Below are 22,394 nucleotides of genomic sequence, written 5' to 3'. Positions count from 1 at the left end.
CTAAAGGGCAAAACACCCAGCTAGCACCAAAATGGCAGTATCAAATTTGCACATAACAATATTAACCCTAAATGTAAATGGACTAAATGCCCCAATCAAAAGACACAGACTGGCAAATTGGATAAAAAGCCAAAACCCATCGGTGTGATGTATCCAGGAAACCCATCTCACATGCAAGGATACACAAAGGCTCAAAATAAAGGGATGGAGGAAGATTTACCAAGCAAGTGGAGAGCAAAAAAAAAAGCAGGAGTTGCAATTCTCATCTCTGATAAATTAGACTTTAAAGCAACAAAGATCATAAAAGACAAAGAGGGACATTGCATAATGGTAAAAGGATCAATGCAACAAGAAGAGCTAACGATCGTAAATATATACGCACCCAATACAGGAGCACCCAGATACATAAGGCAAGTTCTTAATGACTTACAAAGAGACTTAGACTCCCACACAATAATAGTGGGAGACTTTAACACCCCATTGTCAACATTAGACAGATCAACCAGACAGAAAATTAACAAGGATATCCAGGACTTGAACTCAGACCTGGACCAAGCAAACCTAATAGACATTTACAGAACTCTCCACCCCAAATCCACAGAATATACATTCTTCTCAGCACCACATCACACCTACTCTAAAATTGACCACATAATTGGGAGTAAATCACTCCTCAGCAAATGCAAAAGAACGGAAATCGTAACAAACAGTCTCTCAGACCACAGTGCAATCAAGTTAGAACTCAGAATTCAAAAACTAACCCTGAATCGCACAGCTTCATGGAAACTGAACTTGCTCTTGAATGTTGACTGGATAAACAATGAAATGAAGACAGAAATAAAGATGTTCTTCGAAACCAACGAGAATGAAGACACAACATACCAGAATCTCTGGGACACATTTAAAGCAGTCTCTAGAGGAAAATATATAGCAATAAGTGCCCACATGAGAAGCAAGGAGAGATCAAAAATTGACACTCTATCATCAAAACTGAAAGAGCTAGAGGAGCAAGATAAAAAAAAAATCAGTCTAGCAGAAGACAAGAAATAGCTAAGATCAGAGCAGAACTGAAGGAGATAGAGACACAAAAAACCCTTCAAAAAATCAATAAATCCAGGAGCTGGTTTTTTGAAAAGATCAACAAAATAGACAGACCACTAGCCAGATTAATAAAAAAGAAAAGAGAGAATAACCAAATTGATGCAATAAAAAATGATAAAGGGGATATCACCACAGATTCCACAGAAATTCAAACCATCATCAGAGATTATTATAAACAACTCTATGCACATAAACTAATAAACCTGGAAGAAATGGATAAATTCCTGGACACTTGCCTCCTCCCAAGCCTAAACCAGGAAGAAGCTGAAACCCTGAACAGACCCATAACAAGGTCTGAAGTTGAGGCAGCAATTAAGAGCTTACCACCCAAAAAAAGCCCAGGTCCAGACGGGTTCACAGCCGAATTCTACCAGACATACAAAGAGGAGCTGGTACCATTCCTTCTGAAACTATTCCAAACAATACAAAAAGAGGGAATTCTTCCCAAATCATTTTATGAGACCAACATCATCCTGATTCCAAAACCCGGCAGAGACTCAACAAGAAAAGAAAACTTCAGGCCAATATCCATGATGAACATAGATGCAAAAATCTTCAATAAAATACTGACAAGCCGATTGCAACAGCACATCAACAAGCTTATCCACCATGATCAAGTAGGCTTCATCCCGGGGATGCAAGGCTGGTTCAACATATGCAAGTCTATAAATGTAATTCACCACATAAACAGAACCAAAGACAAAAACCACATGATTATCTCAATTGATGCAGAGAAGGCCTTTGACAAAATTCAACAGCCCTTTATGCTAAAAACCCTCAATAAGCTAGGTATTGATGGAACGTATCTCAAAATAATAAAAGCTATTTATGACAAACCAACAGCCAATATCATACTGAATGGGCAAAAACTGGAAGCATTCCCCTTGAAATGTGGCACCAGACAAGGATGCCCTCTCTCACCACTGCTATTCAATATAGTATTAGAAGTTCTAGCCAGAGCAATCAGGCAAGAAAAAGAAATAAAGGGCATTCAAATAGGAAAGGAGGAAGTCAAATTGTCTCTATTTGCAGACGACATGATTGTATATCTAGAGGACCCCATCGTCTCAGCCCCAAATCTCCTGAAACTGATAAGCAAGTTCAGCAAAGTCTCAGGATACAAAATCAATGTACAAAAATCACATGCATTCCTATACACCAATAACAGACTTAAAGAGAGCCAAATCAAGAACAAACTTCCATTCACAATTGCCACAAAGAGAATAAAATACCTAGGAATACAACTAACAAGGAACGCAAAGGACCTCTTCAAGGAGAACTACAAGCCACTGTTCAACGAAATAAGAGAGGACACAAACAGATGGAGAAACATTCCATGTTCATGGTTAGGAAGAATCAATATCGTGAAAATGGCCATACTGCCCAAAGTAATTTACAGATTCAATGCTATCCCCATCAAGCTACCAATGACCTTCTTCGCAGAACTGGAAAAAACCACCTTAAACTTCATATGGAACCAAAAGACAGCCAGCATAGCCAAGTCAATTCTAAGCAAAAAGAACAAGGCGGGAGGCATCACACTACCAGACTTCAAACTATACTACAAGGCTACAATAATCAAAACAGCATGGCACTGGTACCAAAACAGAGATATAGACCAATGGAACAGAACAGAAGTCTCGGAGGCAACGCAACATATCTACAACCATCTGATCTTTGACAAACCAGACAAAAACAAGCAATGGGGAAAGGATTCCCTATTCAATAAATGGTGTTGGGAAAGCTGGCTAGCCATGTGCAGAAAGCAGAAGCTGGACCCCTTCCTGACACCTTACACTAAAATTAACTCCAGATGGATTAAAGACTTAAACATAAGACCTAACACCGTAAAAACCCTAGAAGAAAATCTAGTCAAAACCATTCAGGACATAGGTGTAGGCAAGGACTTCATGACCAAAACACCAAAAGCATTGACAACAAAAGCCAAAATAGACAAATGGGACCTAATCAAACTCCACAGCTTCTGCACAGCAAAAGAAACAGTCATTAGAGTGAATCGGCAACCAACAGAATGAGAAAAAATTTTTCCAGTTTACCCATCTGACAAAGGGCTGATATCCAGAATTTACAGAGAACTAAAACAGATTTACAAGAAAAAAACTAACAAGCCCATTCAAAAGTGGGCAAAGGATATGAACAGACACTTTACAAAAGAAGATATACATCAGGCCAACAAACATATGAAAAAATGCTCATCATCACTGGTCATCAGAGAAATGCAAATCAAAACCACATTGAGATACCATCTCATGCCAGTTAGAATGGCGATCATTAAAAAATCTGGAGACTACAGATGCTGGAGAGGATGTGGAGAAATAGGAACACTTTTGCACTGTTGGTGGGAGTGTAAATTAGTTCAACCATTGTGGAAGACAGTGTGGCGATTCCTCAAGGACCTAGAAATAGAAATTCCTTTTGACCCAGCAATCCCATTACTGGGTATATATCCAAAGGATTACAGATCGTTCTACTATAAGGACACGTGCACACGAATGTTCATTGCACCACTGTTTACAGTAGCAAAGACCTGGAACCAACCCAAATGCCCATCGACGATAGACTGGAGAGGGAAAATGTGGCACATATACACCATGGAATATTATGCAGTCATCAAAAACGATGAGTTTGGGTCCTTTGTAGGGACATGGATGAACCTAGAAACCATCATTCTCAGCAAGCTGACAGAAGAGTAGAAGATCAAGCGCCGCATGTTCTCACTCATAGGCGGGTGTTGAACAATGAGAACACATGCACACAGGGAGGGGAGCACTACACAATGGGGTCAGTTGGGGGGAAATAGGGGAGGGACGGTGGGGAGTGGGGAGCTGGGGAGAGATAGCATGGGGAGAAATGCCAGATGTAGGTGATGGGGAGGAAGGCAGCAAATCACACTGCCATGTGTGTACCTAGGCAACAATTTTGCATGTTCTTCACATGTACCCCAAAACCTAAAATGCAATAAAATAAATGGGGGAAAAAAGTTTGAAAATAAGCATTTCTCCTTATTATTGCCAAGTTTGCACTCTGAAATACCTCAAAAACACTAGCACAATCTATTAGTGTCTATTATCAAACAGTTGACTGTGAAAGCCACTTGCAGAAGGGAATGGATGATTAACTATTAGGAGATAAACTGTTCAATATGAAATATTAATTTTAACACTTGTCTACCAAAGACTCACAGTTACTACATGCATTATTTCTATTCTCTACTGCCAGAAAATCTTGTTCTAGTTAATGAAATAAATAAATAAATAAAAAAGCCTACTTTGTTCAGAAGAATAAACAAAACCCCCGAAGCTAAGGGTTTTTATGAGTAAATGAGTGATGCATGGCTTACTACCTTCTGAAGGTGGAAATGATGTTTGTGATTTTTAAAGAATGGGATGTTTTTCCACATTAAGTTGAAATTCCTGCTTCATGTCCTTTTAGAAAAGATTTTAAATAGATACAAGCTGGGGCAAGGATTGCTTTAAAGCAGAAAGCACCTTTCAAGAAAGCTTTTCTAAAACTGCCTACATTGTTTTTATCATTCGGACTCTCTTCACACACCTATTAGTTCAACTAATTAAAGTAGGATCTATTCTTCAAAAGAAAAACAGAGTAGGAAAACTTCTCCCCGACAAATTGTCTTCTTTTGCTTTCATTTGCTTGATTTACTATTATTTACCTGTGAATATCTGTTTTCTAATAGGCTTAAGCAAAATCCTAAGAGGGAGGGAAGCAGAGAATTTAAAAATGTGGGCAAATCATTCACAATTTGTTGTAGTATCGAAACTATTTTATTTTACCTTGTTCAGAGCCCACTAGCAGTTATTTTTTAGTGGAGACAATTCTAAGAGTACAAGTGAAAATGTATAGTTGAGTCCTAGAGCACAGTTTCCTATGTTAAAATTTTTGTAGCTCTAATGTGACCTGCTGTTACTAGGGCTCTAATTCAAAAGTCCTCCATATGAACAATTAGATATTTTAATGACTCTCAACAAATACTAATGAATAAAATATTCTACAGGTCCATGCCATTGTTTCACAACATTCATTAATACATTAAAAGAATCAGATAAAATTTCAAAGTCTACCATTTTTAGTTCTAATTTTAAGTGTGCATTTTATGGCTACTAGGTTAAACTACTGACAAAAGTTACTACACAGTTAAGATGATGTATAATATATTTACACAGGATACTTACAAAAACTACACTCTACTTAAGTAGGACAACATACTATGTTTTGTACTTTTTTTTTTTTTTTTTTTTACCATAAAATGTATAGATAATTTCCATCTCTCGACCATGTTCCTGAATTTTCCTTAGGTTTGACCCAACAGGGTTACATCAACTAAAGCTGTAATATAAATCTGAGCTGTTTCACAATGGTAAAGCTGACAAGCAACACATTTTACTGTTAATGGGAGTTATATTTTAAATTTTCCATGTGGTGCCAAAAATTTACTTTAGGGGAAACACCTATGACTGGACCTCCATAGTGATTTTCACTTTGGATCTATTTTCCAGAAGGGTGGCACATGTATAGCAATGTTTTAAGAAGGATGGTGTGCTCTCAGACATTTATACAATGCTTTTTAACACATTTTCTGACCCGCAATGCAATTAATTCTTGTAACACATTATTTTAATGGTACACTAATTAACCTTGAATTAGAATGAATTCTCTGACAATGACTTTCTGTAGAAGCACTGAAGAGATCTACATTAAGACCACCTAATGATTAATATTCCATGCACTATTAAAAAGCTCCAAAACAAGAGTGGGATTAAACATACGTGTAAATAAACACAGACAAAACAAATCAGGATTTGGAATTTTAACCTTCAAGATGCTCTATACTTAAGTGAACAAAACCCAGCAAAATGAGGTGTCTGTGATACCTTCTACTTCTTCAAATTATAAAGTTCCTCTAAACATGCTCCAATTTAAGATAACGGTAATTTGCAGAGATGCTATCCTTATAATTATGATAATATCAGGAAATAAATACCTGCAGTTTCTTTCCTTTCTCTTTGGTAACCACAAACACACCTAAACCAACACAACACAATTATTAAATTATTTTAGGTAAAGGATTCCATAATCTCTCCTCCAGAGGAAAACCATGAATTAGGTGTGCATTAAAGCTGTATCTGCTAAAACTTTATTAAGTTTATGAAATATTTTACCTATTTGTCTATATAATTATCTTTTTCCATGAGGGATAATCTCTCTTATAAATTTTCAAGTTAAATTTATTTTTATTGCTACCACAAAAAGTGACAATTTTTTGTTTCTAATTTTTAAAACTCTTCTGGAAAAATATCCCAGAGGTATTCAGGAGATTGGTGAGGGAGAGCCATTATTAAAAGGAATCTTTGTTAGGCCACTAGAAGCCACAAACACTGGAGAGCTCTGAATAAATTCTGGAACTCAAATACAAGGGGAAAAAGAGTTCTCATCTATTAACCAAGGATGCTAACACTGTCCTACCTCAGACAGATGAATGACTCTAAAGTGCTTTGAAAGTGCAGGGTAGCAGCTAACCTATTAAGTGTTATTACTTTCACACCTTCTGGAAAATACAGAGAGCACATCTTAATATATGAAATGCTTCTTTGACTTCCTTAGTAACTTGTCCTTAAACCGTGTAGAAATTTTTTAAATTAGATTTTCCCCCTCAATTTCACAAAATTAAAGAAAAGAGAAGAGATTCTGGCCAGGCATGGTGGCTTACGCCTATAATTTCAGTACTTTGGGAGGCTGAGGAGGGCAGATCACCTGAGGTCAAGAGTTTGATACAAGCATGGTCAACACAGTGAAACCCCGTCTCTACTAAAAATACAAAAAATTAGTGGGGTGTGGTGGTGCGCGTGCCTGTAATTCCAGCGACTCGGGAGGCTAAGGCAGGAGAATCACTTGAACCTGGGAGGTGGAGGCTGCGGTGAGACAAGATAGTGCCACTGTACTGCAGCCTGAGCTGGAGCAAAACCGTCAAAAAAAGGGAGGGAGGGAGGGAGGGAAGGAGGGAGGGTATTCTATTATAAAATGAGTCTTGATGTTCTTACAGTATTTTGAGATCAAATACAAAGTATGTATACCATACATACAGTAGATAAAACATGGCAAAGTTGGTATATTTAAATTTGTAAGAGTTGTCATCTGCCATTCCATCAACACATATGGTATATGATATGGTACTGTCTAATAGCAAATGAAATACTGCAAACGGGTGGACCTGAATTTCTCTCTGCAAAAAATTTGGGTATCAATTTACAATTGTAGTAGAGATTGACTTCAACTACAAACAACCTGTAATGACACCATCTCCTCTGTACTATCTTCTACCTTTTGCTGCTCCTACTTTAGCAGGTGGCCATAGTGAGAACTCCCCTACCTGCAACCACCAGAAATTACACAATGCCTCCTTCTTTTACTTCTCCGTCCACAGTGAAATGACAATGTTGTTTCAAAAACGTAGGAATAAGATAGGGAGATAGTCTAACATCTCAAGATATACCTAGCATGGAAACCAATGACTCCTTGCAGGATAATTTACTCACAAGCATTAAAAGGAAAACCACACACCAGTATGTGTGATACACACTTAAAATCAACAACTAAAGTACCTCTTTCACTGGCAAATATCTAGGGTAGGGAAAAATGGTGTTGCTAATCTGTCATGAAATTGAAAAGAATTTTAAATACACTACTTTAAAAAAATCTGGCTCAGTGTGGTGGCTCATGCCCACAACTACAGCATTTTGGGAGGCCAAAGCAGGCAAGTTTGAGACCAGTCTGGAGAACATGGCAAAAACCCATCTCTAGAAAAAATACAAAAATTAGCTGGGCATGGTGTCTGTAGTCCCAGCTACACAGGAGGCTCAGCTCAGTGGGAGAATTGCTTGAGCCCATGAGGTCATTGCTCAGTGAGCCGTGATTGAGCCACTGTACTCCAGCCTCGGCCAGTGAGACTGTCTCAGAAGGGGAAAAAAAATCCCTTCACAAGAATTTACTAAGCTATAATGTTAGTTACTTAGGGTAAAGGAATATTAAAAGGAGGTATCATTTCATCATGTATAAAGGAGGTAATTAATAGCAATAATAATAGGAAGTTGCCATGAAAACAGCCCAGGTATCCATCATAAGACAATAGCATTTTCACATGATGGAACATATTCAGCAGTACAAAACAAGGAAGTACTGAACTATAGCAATATGGATGAGTGTCAAAAACATTATGCTGAATAAAAGATGCCCTACACAGAGAGTACATATGTATAAGCCCATGTATATAAAGTTCTAGAACAAGCAGAACTAATCTACGGTAGAATGATATCAAAACAGTGGTTACCTTTTTGGGATTAAAAGAGTGGCTGGGAAGGAACATGAGGAAATTTTCTGGGGTGACAGTAATGTTCTATATCTTGATAGGAGCTTCAGTTATTTAAGCATATGCATTTGTCAAAGTACATCAAAAGTGCACTTAAGACTTGTGCATTTCACTGTATATAAGTATTAGTTTAAAAGAAAAATACTGAATTCTAGTTAATATTATGCATGTTAAGATATTTAGAACGAAGTGTACTATTGTCTGTGTACTCTAAAATGTATCAAAAAATATAATATATTTGATGACTGGCTAGATAAACCAAGAATAGTAAAATACTAATGGTAGAATCCAGATGGTGGAAATACAGATGTTCACTGTAAAATTCAACTTCTCTGTATGTTTAACATTTTTCATAATAAATTATTGGGAGAAAAAAAGAAACAAAAATTTGTACAATTATGTTCATAGCATCATTTACAACAGTCAAAAGGTAAGAGCAAAACAAGCGTCCATCAATGGATATGTGAATAAATAAAATGTGGTATATGCATACAATGGAGTATTATTTGGCTTACCAAAGGAAACGGACACATGCTACAACATGGACAAACCTTGAAGATGTTATGCTGAGTGAAATAAGCCAGTCAAAAGGAACAAATATTATTATGACTCCACTTAATGAAGCACCTGCAGTAGTCAAATTCAGAGATAGAAAATGGAGTGGTCGTTGCCAGGGGGCAGGGGAAGGGAGGAATGGGTAGTGTTTAATAGGTACTGAGACTCTTTTTCTCTTTTTTTTTTTTTTTTTGAGACAAATTCTCACTCTGTCACCCAGGCTGGAATGCAGCGGTGTGATCTCAGCTCACTGCAACCTCCGCCTCCCAGGTTCAAGCGATTCTCCTACCTCAGCCTCTGGAGTAGCTGGGAGTACAGATGTGCATCACTGTGGCTGGCTAATTTTTATATTTTTAGTAGAGATGGGGTTTCACCATGTTGGCCAAGCTGGTCTCGAACTCCTGATTTCAGGTGATCCATCCACCTAAGTCTCCCAAAGTACTGGGATTAAGGCATCAGCTACAACACCTAGCTTGGTACACAGTTTCAACTGCGGAAGATAAAAAATTTGTATGGTGGTGGTAGTTACACACATAAATTTATTATTTTATTTATTCATTTTTTATTATTAGATGGGATCTCACTGTGTTGGTCAGCCTAGTCTTAAGCGCCAGGGCTTAAGAGTTCCTCATGCCTTGACCTCCCAAGTACTTGGGATTACAGGTGTGGGCCACCACACTTTGGCTCATGTGAACATATATATATATTTGAGATGGAGTCTCACTCACTCTGGAGTGAGTCTCACCCAGTCTGGAGTGCCAGTGGCATGATCTTGGCTCACTGCAACCTATGCCTCCCGGGTTCAAGTGATTCTCCTGCCTGAGTCTCTCGAGTAGCTGGGACTACAGGCATGTGCCACCATACCTAGCTAATTTTTATTTTTTTAGTAAAGACAGTGTTTCACCATGTTGGCCAGGATGTTCTTGAACTCCTGACCTCAGGTGATCCACCAGCTTTGGCCTCCCAAAGTGCTTGGATTAAAGGTGTGAGTCACAGTGCCCGGCCTCATGTGAGCATATTTAATGTCACAGAACTGTAGATTTAAAAATAATTACATCTTATGTATATTTTGCCACAATGAAAAAATACCAAAAATAATTTGCCAAGGTTCACAGGATTTAAACTGTTTTCACTATTTTCTGAGTTTGTGTTAAATCTGAATTCCTGATGTAAAGCATGACCATAGGCTGGATTTTTAAACAGCACTGCCTACATTAATGCAAACAAGCCTAATACACAATTTGTAATGCATTTCTCAGTCATTAGTGTGAATAAACAAAGGTCCTTCAAATTAACATCTTAATCAACTATAAAACCAAAACAACATATAGTCTGATATAGGAAGTTATTTAAGAGGATGCATTCTTTCTTCCTTCCTCAAATCTGATATAACTGCATAAATTTAGCCTCAGTATGCTGACCCTGCCTCTTAATCCTTTGCTTTTCTGTTACATTAGTACTGTCACAGTTTTGCCAGAGTTTGCAGCAGTTTATCAAGCCGAAAGCACGCAAACTGTATTATGTTATGAGCCGTAGATGTAAAAGAAAGTAAGAAAGGAAAGAAACGGTAGTCAAGAGAAAGGTGACCTTCTTCAAAGTATCTGAAAGAATCAATAGACTATGGAAAATGGCTAATGACAACAATTATACTGTCAAAAGGACAGAAAGGAAAGAATGTAACTAAAGCAGCAGCCCAATAAAAGTGGAATTTGGGAGTCCATTAGATAAGAATCTATGGAAAACCAATAAACTATGTATGAATGCTTTTGAGAGGACTGATGATAAACAGCTGCACTGGAATAATGTCATCTATTTTGCTAAAAGACTGCCTTGTTACATTTGATCTAAAACATTTAAATTACTTCAAAGATTTAAAATACTATTTAAATACTAACAATAAGCATGTATTTAGTGCTGACTGTATAGTACACTGATCTGAGAAATAACGTGTGACTGGAATCATATAAACATAATTTGAGCCTGATGTTTGATAGCAAATATTCTGCCCATACTTTAAATATACTTTACAAATTACTGAAATCATCTTTTCCCCTTAAAAGATATTTTCTTGGAAAAACCATAAATATATGGTAGGCGTGAAGAGCTGTAGTAATGTGGGTCAAAAATAAAAACTGAACCACCATTTAAAAAAATAAATAGCCTTTAAGATATTCTCTTTAACTTTTCCCTTCATATTTTGAACATAATTTTCAAGCATTTCTCAAATGATTTAAAGTAAAATAAAAGTTGTAATTTAATTTAATTAAAAAAAATTTTTTTTTGAGACAGAGTCTCGCTCTGTCGCCCAGGCTGGAGTGCAGTTGCGTGATCTCAGCTCGCTGCAACCTCCGCCTCCTGGGTTCAAGCAATTCTCTGCCTCAGCCTCCCGAGTAGCTGGGATTACAGGGACCCACCACCACACCCGGCTAATTCCTGTATTTTTAGTAGAGATGAGTCTCACCATCTCAGCCAGGCTGGTCTTGAACTCCTGACCTCGTGATCCACCAGCCTCCCAAAGTGCTGGGATTACAGGTGTGAGCCACTGCACCTGGCCTCATTTAATTTTTTTTTTAAAAGTATGTATGACACCATGGTGCTAGAAACTTGGACCTTGAAACATCTAAGCATAACTATAAGACTTTTTCTATTATGCAAAACATAGACAATGTCCCCTAATTAATTTATCAGTATGAAATACCAGGCAATTTTCTCAAATTAGAAATATATGCCTTACTATATTATTAGTATACTACTTCATTATGAAATACAAATACATAGGTTGAGGATCCCTTATGCCAAATGCTAGGGACCAGAAGTGTTTCAAATTTTTGATTAAAATAAAAAGTTGGAATATTTACATTATATACTTATTGACTGCCCATCTTTAATCCAAAAGTCTGAAATACAAAGTGCTCCAAAGAACGTTTCCTTGGAGCATTATGCTGTTGTTAAAAAGTTTCAGATTTTGAATCATTCCAGATATTGGATTTTCAGATAAGGAATATTCAACCTGTAGTAATTGCAGCTTTAATGAATAAAAGAGGTACTCGGCCGGGCGCGGTGGCTCAAGCCTGTAATCCCAGCACTGTGGGAGGCCGAGGCGGGTGGATCACGAGGTCAAGAGATCGAGACCATCCTGGTCAACATGGTGAAACCCCGTCTCTACTAAAAATACAAAAAATTAGCTGGGCATGGTGGCGTGTGCCTGTAATCCCAGCGACTCAGGAGGCTGAGGCAGGAGAATTGCCTGAACCCGGGAGGCGGAGGTTGCGGTGAGCCGAGATCGCGCCATTGCACCCAAGCCTGGGTAACAAGAGCAAAACTACCAAAAAAAAATAAAAAAAAAAAAAAAAAGGAGGTACTCTAGGAATTACACTCATGCACGAGAAAATAACTTCATTATGAAATACATTTAAAAGGCATTTCATATATATTTGCTCATATACTACAATACTTAGATCCAAATGTATGTATTTCAGATAATGTAACAAATTATAAATTATAAATTCATAGTTATCGGTTAATAATATATGTATTTATTTCAATGTGTGGGAATACAAATGTAGTTTATCATTTTATTATTATAATTAAATTTCTTTATGTGCTCACAGCAAATTTTAAATGCAATAAACGTGATTTTCAGTCATAAAATTAGGTTGAGCCCGCTGAATCAACATTTTTAGTAAAAGTGTATACTATCTCAGAGAATCCTAGGGAATCAATAGGGAAATACCACCAGTTCAAATACCAGATAAATAGAAAAAAGAACTGAATGTCCTTTCGAAACTCTAATTGTTACCCAGCTTATAATAAGAAAATGTCAAAAGGACAAAAAGGGTTGAAAATATTTAACTAGAACTTTAATTTTGAGGATACACACTTCTAGTCCATCATCAAGGCTTACCAAATTGTTTTATTTGCTAGAGCTTTAAATGTGATGAAGCAGTACTATTTATTTTGGGATGTTAAGTTTGATTTTCATTTTAAGTTCCCACCTCCCTTATGTTCTTAAATTAATTCATATAAATCCCTGATTAATAATAAAAGGTTTGCCATCAGTATTCAAAGCCCGACCTGAGCTGTCATGGCTGAGAGGGCAGAAATCTGCTTGGAGCAATGAGAGAACCCAACTGAATTCTTGGCGTCTCAGTCTATGAATGTGTAAGCACTTCATCTGTTCATGAAACACAATGTTCTGGCAGGCTGAGGGTAAAGGTAGCTGCATGGGTAACAAACTGGAAGGTCTGGAAAGCAGCACTACATCAAAGTAACGAAATGGCAGAAGCAATACATTTCCTTTTCAAACACAAAATATGTGTTATTTAGTGTAAGCTATCTGTATTCTAGGCACTTATTCCACCCCATCACTGTTGTCCATCCAATGATCTTTGTGAAGGTCACATGTGGATTTGCCTTTTAGCAACATTTTATAAAAGAAATTATTGCAAATCAGAGCATAACACAAGGAAGGCCAAAGGACAACTGCTTATACTTCTTCTTTTAATTTATCCTTATAAAATCTAGTGGTAGGAAGGACACTCCCCCAGACCTGGCTTCTACTTAGCAGTTATATGCATTTGAGCAAGTAAATACTGGTCTCTGAACTTCAGTTCCTGTCTGTAAAATGACGACAATGTCTGCCTTAGAGAACTGTTGTAAAGATAATAAAGTAGTAAGTGACAGTACTCTGTAAACTATCACATGCATTGTATAAAGTATGTGTTATTTGAAAGATAAATATTAACAGCCATCATACTGTACACACAAGATACTTCCAGTGAAAAAACCGTGACTTTGAAAAGTGGCTTATTCATTTCTTTGTTATATTATCATCAGTCTTCACTCATACTATTAAGAATAATAAAAGCAGCTAAAATATATGGACTGTCTCAACTGATCCAAAATCCTTTTGAAATATCAAATTAATACAAAGCAAGAAATCAAGTAAGTGCATTGTAAGAATATATAAATGAGATGGTGTCACTCATCTCATGAGACAGTGATATAAGCAAAAAAACAAATGTTTGTTGCTTTAAGCAACTGAAATTTGGGGGCTGTTTGTGCTGCAGCAAAAGCTGACTGATACACACAAGTACAATCCACAGCTTAGCAATGCATATCTACATAGTCATAATAATATTAATACTGATTCAACAGAGATTCAATCAGAAAGCTGAAATTAAAAGTTGTGACATAATTATATCAGGAGGGTCGGGGGGAAGATGAGTAAAACAGTTATATCTAAATATAACACAGAAAGAAATCAATAATGTCTAAAGTTGAAAAATCAAGAAATATAAGTATGTTATTTAGAATTACATAGGTAAGTTGCAAAAGACACATTAAAATAATTGGAAGTTTGGCTGGGTGCAATGGCTCATGTCTGTAATCCGAACATTTTGGGAGGCAAAGGCAGGCAGATTACTTAAGCCCAGGAGTTCACAACCAGTCTCAGCAACATGGCAAAACCCCATGTCTACTAAAAATACAAAAATCAGCAAGGTGTGGTAGTGCACACCTGTGGACTGAGCTACCTGAGGGGCTGAGGTGGAAGAATCGCTTGAGTCCAGGAGGCAGAAGCTACAGTGAGCCCTGATCATGCCACTATACTCCAGCCTGAGTGACAGTGAGAATCAGTCCAAAAACTAGGCCTCTTGTGCAAAACGCCAACTTGTGGATGCCAGTGAAAAATTCTTGAGCACTTTTAATTAAAAGTGCTATTCTAGTGAACATACAAATGATAAAAAAAGTAAAACAGCCTTATTGTTGATGTGGAAAAAATGAGTGGTCTGGATAGAAGATCAACCAGCCACAACATTCCCTTAAGCCAAAGCCTGATCCAGGGCAAGGCCCTAGTTCTCTTCAAGTCTATGAAGGTTGAGAACGGTAACGGAGCTTCAGAAGAAAAGTCAGAGGCTAGTTCATGCGGTTAAAGGAAAGAGGTCATTTCCATAACATGAAAGTATGAGGTAAAGCACCAAGTGCTGATGTAGAAGCTGCAGCAAGTTATCTAGAAGACCTAGCTAAAGTAACTGATAAAGGTGACTACAGTCAACAACAACCTTCAATGTAGAGAAAATAGACTACTCTTACTATTGAAAGAAGATGCCATCCAGGACTTTCACAGCTGGAGAGAAGTCAATAGCTGGCCTCAAAGCTTCGAAAGATAGGCTGAGGGCCTGGCACAGTGGCTCACACCTGTAATCCCAGCACTTGGGGAGGTCAAGGTGGGCAGATCACGAGGTCAGGAGTTCGAGACCAGCCTGACCAATGTAGTGAAACCCCATCTGTACTAAAAATACAAAAAAATTTAGCTAGGTATGGTGGTGGGTGCCTACAATCCCAGTTCCTTGAGTAGATGAGGAGTTGCTTCTTATGGGTAAGCAAAGAAAGTGGTTCCTTAAGACAGATTCTACTCCAGCAAAGATGTTGTGTACATTGTTAAAATAACAAAAAATTTAAAATATAACATACACTCAGTGATAAAGCAGTGGCAGGGTTTGAAAGGATTGGCTACAATTTTGAAAGAAGTTCTACAGTGGGTAATTGCATGTACAGAGTAATCTTTTATGAAGGAAAACTTAATCATTGTAGCTATCTTCACTGCTGACTTATTTTAAGACATTGCCACAGCCACCCCAGTCTTCAGTGACCATGACTGTGATCAGTCAGCAGCCATCAACACTGAGGCAGGACCTTTCACCAGCAAAAAAAACTATGACTTGCTGAAGGCAAGTCAGATGATTGTCAGAATTTTTTATTAATAACTATTTTAAATTAAGGTATGTACTTTTTAAAAGATATAATACTACTCTACACTTAATAAACTATAGTATAGTGTAACTTTTATATGCGTTGGAAAACCAAAAATCTCACGTGACTTGCTTTATTATGATAGTCACTTTATTGCAGTGGTCTGGAACTGAATATGCAATATTTCAGAGGTATGCTTGTATTCTGACCCTGAAAGGCCAAAAAATAAAAAATAAAAGAAAAAGGAAAAGGAAAAAGAACCCTAATTAGAGTAAGAAGACCTGGTATTATTTTTTCACAATTTGACTTCTGGTTTTTCCCTATCCACATCTTTTAGCTCTGTTTGTTTCACTACTTAGTTAAAAACACACAGTATTACTAGTCCGTTTGTGCAGTATCACAGTCTTACATTTTCAATTCCAGATGCCATTGACAATATCATCACAGGAAAGATATTCCTTAAAGGTGAGATAATATTAAGGGCTAACCTGTATAGGGAGCTTTGAATTACATATAAGTTGATTATTATCTATTCTACAGATTATCTGTGATCACTTAATGATTTCTTCCTAACAATTGCCACCTTGCATCACCAAAGAATGAGAAAATGATTATAAGTGAATTAGTAAACTTTGCTCCTTTGTTAACAACTATAATTCAGGGTCAGTCAAAACTCAATATGTGAATGGTATTATTCACAACACAAATAAATTAAGAAGTAATAGGCAAGGCACAGTGGCTCATGCCTATAATCCCAACACTTCGGGAAGCCAAGGCAGGAGAATAATTTGAGGCCAGGAGGTCAAGACCAACCTGGACGGCCATAGCATACAAAAATAAAAAAGAGCCAAAACCAACCTGGATGGCCATCTCTACAAAACAATAAAAAATTAGCCAGGAGTAATGGCACATGCCTATAGTCCTGGCTACTTGGGAGGCTGAGGCAAGGGGACCACTTAAGCCCATGAGTTTGAGGATGCAGTGAGCTATGAGCGCACCACTGCACTCCAGCCTGGGCTACAGAGAGAGACCCTGTCTCTCTTTAAAAAAAAGAAGAGGTAATACATTTTATAAAGTAATTTACTATAGGATTCCTTTAATAAGTAGGTCAGCATTTAAATTATTGATTTACCAAAACTCTGACAGTTTTCTAGAGAGATATTTATCGAGCAATATACCTAGTTGTTCAAGGTATAACAGAAGACATGAAAGCTATTTATAAATGAGATTTTCCTATTACCTACAGATTTCACTTAGTATGCTAATAACCGCTCCCTTTAGCATAAACAAATGGAAGCTATTAGACACCTACAAATTTCAGGTAGTAACTTCTAAAACATAGATAAAAAATATGTTGGACATAATCACAGAAAGTATCTTAACTAGCGAATACCATCTGATTTAAATATTCTGATACTCTTAACCATACTGTACTTTGAGTTGTAGTTCATTGGCCTACCATTTAGGAAAAGGCACTGGGGCAGAACAACAATGCACAGGATAATAATTAATAATGCACAGGAAAATAGTTAATGGAGCATGTTTTTCATACCTCTTCATCTTTCACATTCACATCCACATTTTTCGATTTGATGGCTTTGGTTATATGGTCAATGTTGTTTTCCCTGCAGTAATCAAATATATTTTTGTCTTCTTCCCTAGAATAAAAAAAAAGAAAGGTGTTTTCTTACTGGGTAATACATAAAAGTTACATATTTTTAACACAATCTGTTTGCTGCTGACATAGGTGTTAACGGAATCTGTTTATAAAAACATTTTACATGAACGGTAATAATTTTTCAGCAGACGTAATATATCTAACTCCTGAAAAGGCTAAAGTTCTTAGTTTCCTACTTGCCTTACAGGATAAGAGAATTAATTGTTATTCAAGTTTTAAATATATATATGAAAGCAATTTTCTTAAAGGAAAGAAAATTAATTGGACAAAGAGGGGGAGGGGCATTAAAAATTCAGAAATCTTTTATAAGATAGTAGAATCAAAGACTAGAAGGAAAAGCTGGGAAGCACACCCAGCACTCTTCTAAGTATATTGCATGTGCTAATTCACTTAATCTTTCATCCAACAATTTCACTTTACAAATGAAGAAACAGGCAAAAAGAGAGGTTAAATGACCTGCCAAATGGTACTACATTTATCAAAGGTAGAAAAAGAGCTAGAACTCACTTAGATCAACTAATTTTGTATACAGTACATTTTTCTATTATATTATGCTGCCTTTTGACTAATCAGCTGCAGTCTATTCCAAAATCTGAAGCAGAAGTTCTTAACATGAAATCTATGAGCTCTCTAAATAATGTACAGAATTATCTTTGTAAGGCACGTGCATTTTTCTGGGTGTTGCATACATTGGGGGAAGAATTGTTTCAATCAGATTCTTAAAAGAATCCGTGACTCCCATAAAGATCACTAATTTAGAATACTAACAACGAAACTGCCACATATGTGTACTGAATTTTATAAAATATAAAGGAATGCATTTTGAGTTCCAAAAATCAAACTATTGTGTTTTATAAACTGCAATGCCATAGCATCCATTCATCAGAAAGCAAAACACCTGGCCATAGGAGTTCTTCTATCTTAAAAGCCAATCTAAACATCTTGTGCTATAAAGAAAGTTATTTCCAGTCATAGCTAATTATCTTAAAACATACTACTTTGGCATCAGCCATCTAAGTGTTCCTTAAGCATCTGAAGTATTTTATTGAGCACCTACTACATGTAAGGCATTGGACAAGAATTTGTTGATAACAGATACAAGGCTAAGCCAGAAAGTTTGCCTTTAAGACACAAGCAGTATAGCTGGGACAACAAAAATTTATACACGATCAGCATAAGGTAAAAGTTGGATCCTTAGAAAGGACTATAAGAGAACAGAGCAGAAACAACTTGCTTCCTGCTAGAGAAAATGAGGTAGGTTTTAAGTAAGAAATCATGTTTAATAGGACTATATGGTCACTTGAAAAGGTCCTGTTGTACAGAAGAGAAAATGCTTTTTCAATTACTTAATTCTGTAAAGAAAATAAGAAGTGAGGCCAAACCCCAGAAAAGAGAATTCTGATTTTAAAAAGTAGGGCTGCATATAATACCACTTTAGCTATATTTAACCACCATTAAAAACACCATGTCTATGAAAGAATGCCTTCAGAGACTCAATTTAAGGTTAATAGGGACCTACTTTCTTCTAATCCAGTAACAGAGAACCCACTAATTCAAGAGGCACCAACCTCAACCGTTATAGAAGGGACTGAGTCTTTTTAACTCATAGGAATACTACAATGCTAGTCACCAATTGTTTTTGAATTAGAAAATAATGGGAAGTTGGTGGTAGGGCACAGAAGGATCCTTGACATGTGGGTTACCCATACACAGTAATATATAACGGTTATTCACAGATGAAAAGGCTTTTGGAGTGGCCCCTCTTTATGTATACCTATGCTATAAGCAGTATAAAAAAAATAAAAAAAGCAAACACAGGCTGGGCACAGTGGTTCACGCCTGTAATCCCAGCACTTTGGGAGACCAAGGCAGGCGGATCACGAGGTCAGGAGATAGAGACCATCCTGGCCAACATGGTGAAATTCTGACTCTACTAAAAGTTAGCCAGGAGTGGTGACAAGCACCTGTAATCCCAGCTACTCGGGAGGCTGAGGAAGGCAAATTGCTTGAAACCAGAAGGCAGAGATTGCAGTGAGCCAAGATCGCGGCACTGCACTTCAGCCCAGTGACAGCAAGATTCCAACTCAAAAACAAACAGTAAATGAAACAAATTTAAGTATAAACATACATAAATTTGTTTCATTTAATATATCTTAACTATGTTTCTTAGACACATCAAATGTAACAATTAGTTTGTTTTGCTTTGTGAATTCTTTGGAGGGCAGGTGGCATTTGGTTATCTAAGTATCTGTTTATCATATACAGTTTATCACTAAATATGCTAGGCACAGAGATATTAACAAAATACTTCAGGATAGTGTACACATATAAATATTAAAAAGAGAAGCCCAATAAAATCACCAAAAATGTGTCACAAGGCTGAATGATGAATATTAAAAAATTATAGATATCCAGTCCCACACCAAATTTTGAGTATCTTAACCTCCACAACCAAGCTGTCTTTATACAATGTCACCACCTAGTGGCCAAAATGAAGAAACAGCTGGAGCAACATCATTCCCTATTTCCACCCCTAACAAAACCATGTACAATGTGTAAATTAAATTCTCTCTCTACAGTTCTCTAAGAGCTCAATACAGTCTTCCATAGTCTATATTGCCCACTGTATCCATGCTTATCTGAAATAAAATAACATGCAAATGAATCCAATCATTATGAAACACAGTACAGCCTTTAATAAACGTCTTTTCACATCTTTATTTTCCTTTCTTGATTTTTTACTCAGTTATCTTTTTTCCTCTTTGTTGAATGTGCATCTAAAAATTATCATATTTAATTACCTATAGATGACTGTGAGTTATCTTTATGATGCTACCTTAAAGGACGTCCCATGTAATCTCTAGCACAAAACAGAAAGTCTCTTCTTTAGATTACTACATTTTTTTCTGAAATTGACAGAAAATATATTTATATACCTGAAGGAATAATCACATTTTTCTTTGAAATTCTTTTGAAACATAAGAGCACTCTTTATGGGAAAGAGGAATAGTGTTTAAATATGGCTATCTTTTTCACCCAATCACAGGAAGATCCTTGCCCATTTTTAAAAATGTTATCTGTACCAATTTCTACTCAGATGGCATCTTTTTACCAAAAGAATATTTCAAATAGGTCTCATGGCAAGACATATGAAGTCCATTTAACTACAAAAATTATGGAAGAAACTAGCTTGGAAATCCATTTAACAGGCACATTCAACAAATATTCAATTCAATCCATATATTTATCAAGCAACTGGAAATCAGATATAAAACAAAGTATTCTAGTAGGCAATTGCATAAGTATCTATTTCATGAATGAAAATCCAAAGAAAGTAAGCCATTATCTACAAAGATACAAACAAACGCCATAATTCCTCAAACTAAGGAATGTATATATGTGGGCTCTAGGATACACAAACACCTTTAAGAGGACATGGAGGTATAGATCATTTTAAGTGACTCAATTTCCAGCTCCTCAACTTGAGATAAATGCATTCTTTACTGAACTGATCTACCTGAAAGGGCTCCCGTGCCAAGTATTTCCTTACCATTCTTCTCTTCCACATTCCCTCTGCTCACTCTTCCCCTGGTTTGTAAAGGGGAGGCATTACAACTCTCTCCTTACTACAGTTAGTATACTTCTAGGAAGTATAACCACAAGACTAACGCCCAAAAGCATTCTGAGGAATTTTTCTGGTGGAAGACAGTTCGTTCATGAGGTCTCATTAGGACCATGGCTAAGGCAATCCTCAAAATAATACACTTTCCCTGGCTCTATTTTTATGTTCATAAATGATCATTTAACTATCAATCTGTTTTTCTGGACTATTCAATTCTCAGAAAGGAGGGACCTAGCACTTCAATCACTATAAAGACATAGTCCCTTTGGTAAACAAATAAGCATTTTAGTTTACACCTCAGTTTTGGGTCAATTTTATTATTCCTACTTTGTCCCTAAAGGTCTGCTCCATCTATGGATCTTTTTTCTACATCTTTGAGGTTGAAAAATGGACACTGATCAATGGTAATTCACCAAAAATGCCACTCTGTGAAGTTCCTTTGGAGGAAGTCTTTCCAGGATAAAATCCCGCATTGCATACTTTCTTCCAAAATTCAGCTAGTAAATATTACTTCTTTGTAGGAATTTAAGTTCCTAATTTACTTGTTGGATGTACAGCTAGACATTATTGATCTGAAAGGCAAAGGAATGTATTCTGTTCAAATATAATGTTAGAAAATAATGCTGCCATCTCACTGATTTCAACTATGTTTTTCAACATTCTGTGTATGCCAAATACAAAACTCAAAGTCTAATGCTGATTCTTTTAAATATAATTTTTCACATATATAATCTTCATTCTATAAATAAAACAATTTTATATAATCTTTGATATGGTGAAACCATCCATATTTTATAAGTTGAGATTAAAAAATGTTTTAATTTATAAATATAAAACAATCATACAGGCATATATTAATTTTACTTACAGATGTTTCTCTCCCTGAAAAAAAAAAAATCTTACTCAAAGGTGTTGAAGCTGGTTTAAGACTTATAAGGAGTTGGGTGTGGTGGCTCACACCTATAATCCCAGCACTTTGGGAGGTCGAGGAGGGAGGATCACTTGAACCCAGGAGTTTGAGACCAGCCTAGGCAACATAGCAAGACCCTGCCTCTACAGAAATATTTTCAAATTAGCTAGGTGTGGTGGTGTGTGCCTATAGTCCTAACTATTTGGGAAGCCAAGGTGATAGGATCAATTGAGCACAGCAGTTTGAGGTTACAATGAGGTATGATTACACCCTTGCACTCCAGCCTAGGCAACAGAGCAAGACCCTGTCTCTTACAAAAGAAAAAAGAAAAAAGAGAAAGACTTATCTGGAAGGAGCAAAATAGGTAAAATCA

At 36.7% G+C, this 22,394-nt stretch overlaps 1 protein-coding gene across 7 annotated transcripts in view; it reads right to left on the bottom strand.

Annotated features, from left to right (window-relative positions):
• Positions 1-22,394, bottom strand: part of ACBD6 (acyl-CoA binding domain containing 6) — a 220,859-nt gene that overhangs the window by 121,834 nt on the left and 76,631 nt on the right. For all 7 annotated transcript variants that reach the window (XR_004272769.1, XR_004272770.1, XR_004272768.1 and 4 more), the window contains exon 5: positions 17,364-17,469. Coding sequence is in view for 2 of the 7 variants with exons in the window: in XM_032291240.1 (XP_032147131.1) it covers positions 17,364-17,469 (106 nt within the window). In the remaining 5 variants the exon portion in view is untranslated. The remainder of the gene's footprint in view (positions 1-17,363; positions 17,470-22,394) is intronic.

This window comes from Sapajus apella, unplaced genomic scaffold, assembly GCF_009761245.1.
Source record: "Sapajus apella isolate SASKATOON/1434 unplaced genomic scaffold, GSC_monkey_1.0 scaffold25, whole genome shotgun sequence".
NCBI lineage: Eukaryota > Metazoa > Chordata > Mammalia > Primates > Cebidae > Sapajus > Sapajus apella.
Note: the sequence above shows the minus strand (reverse complement) of the source record. Positions and strands in the feature narration are given on the sequence as shown.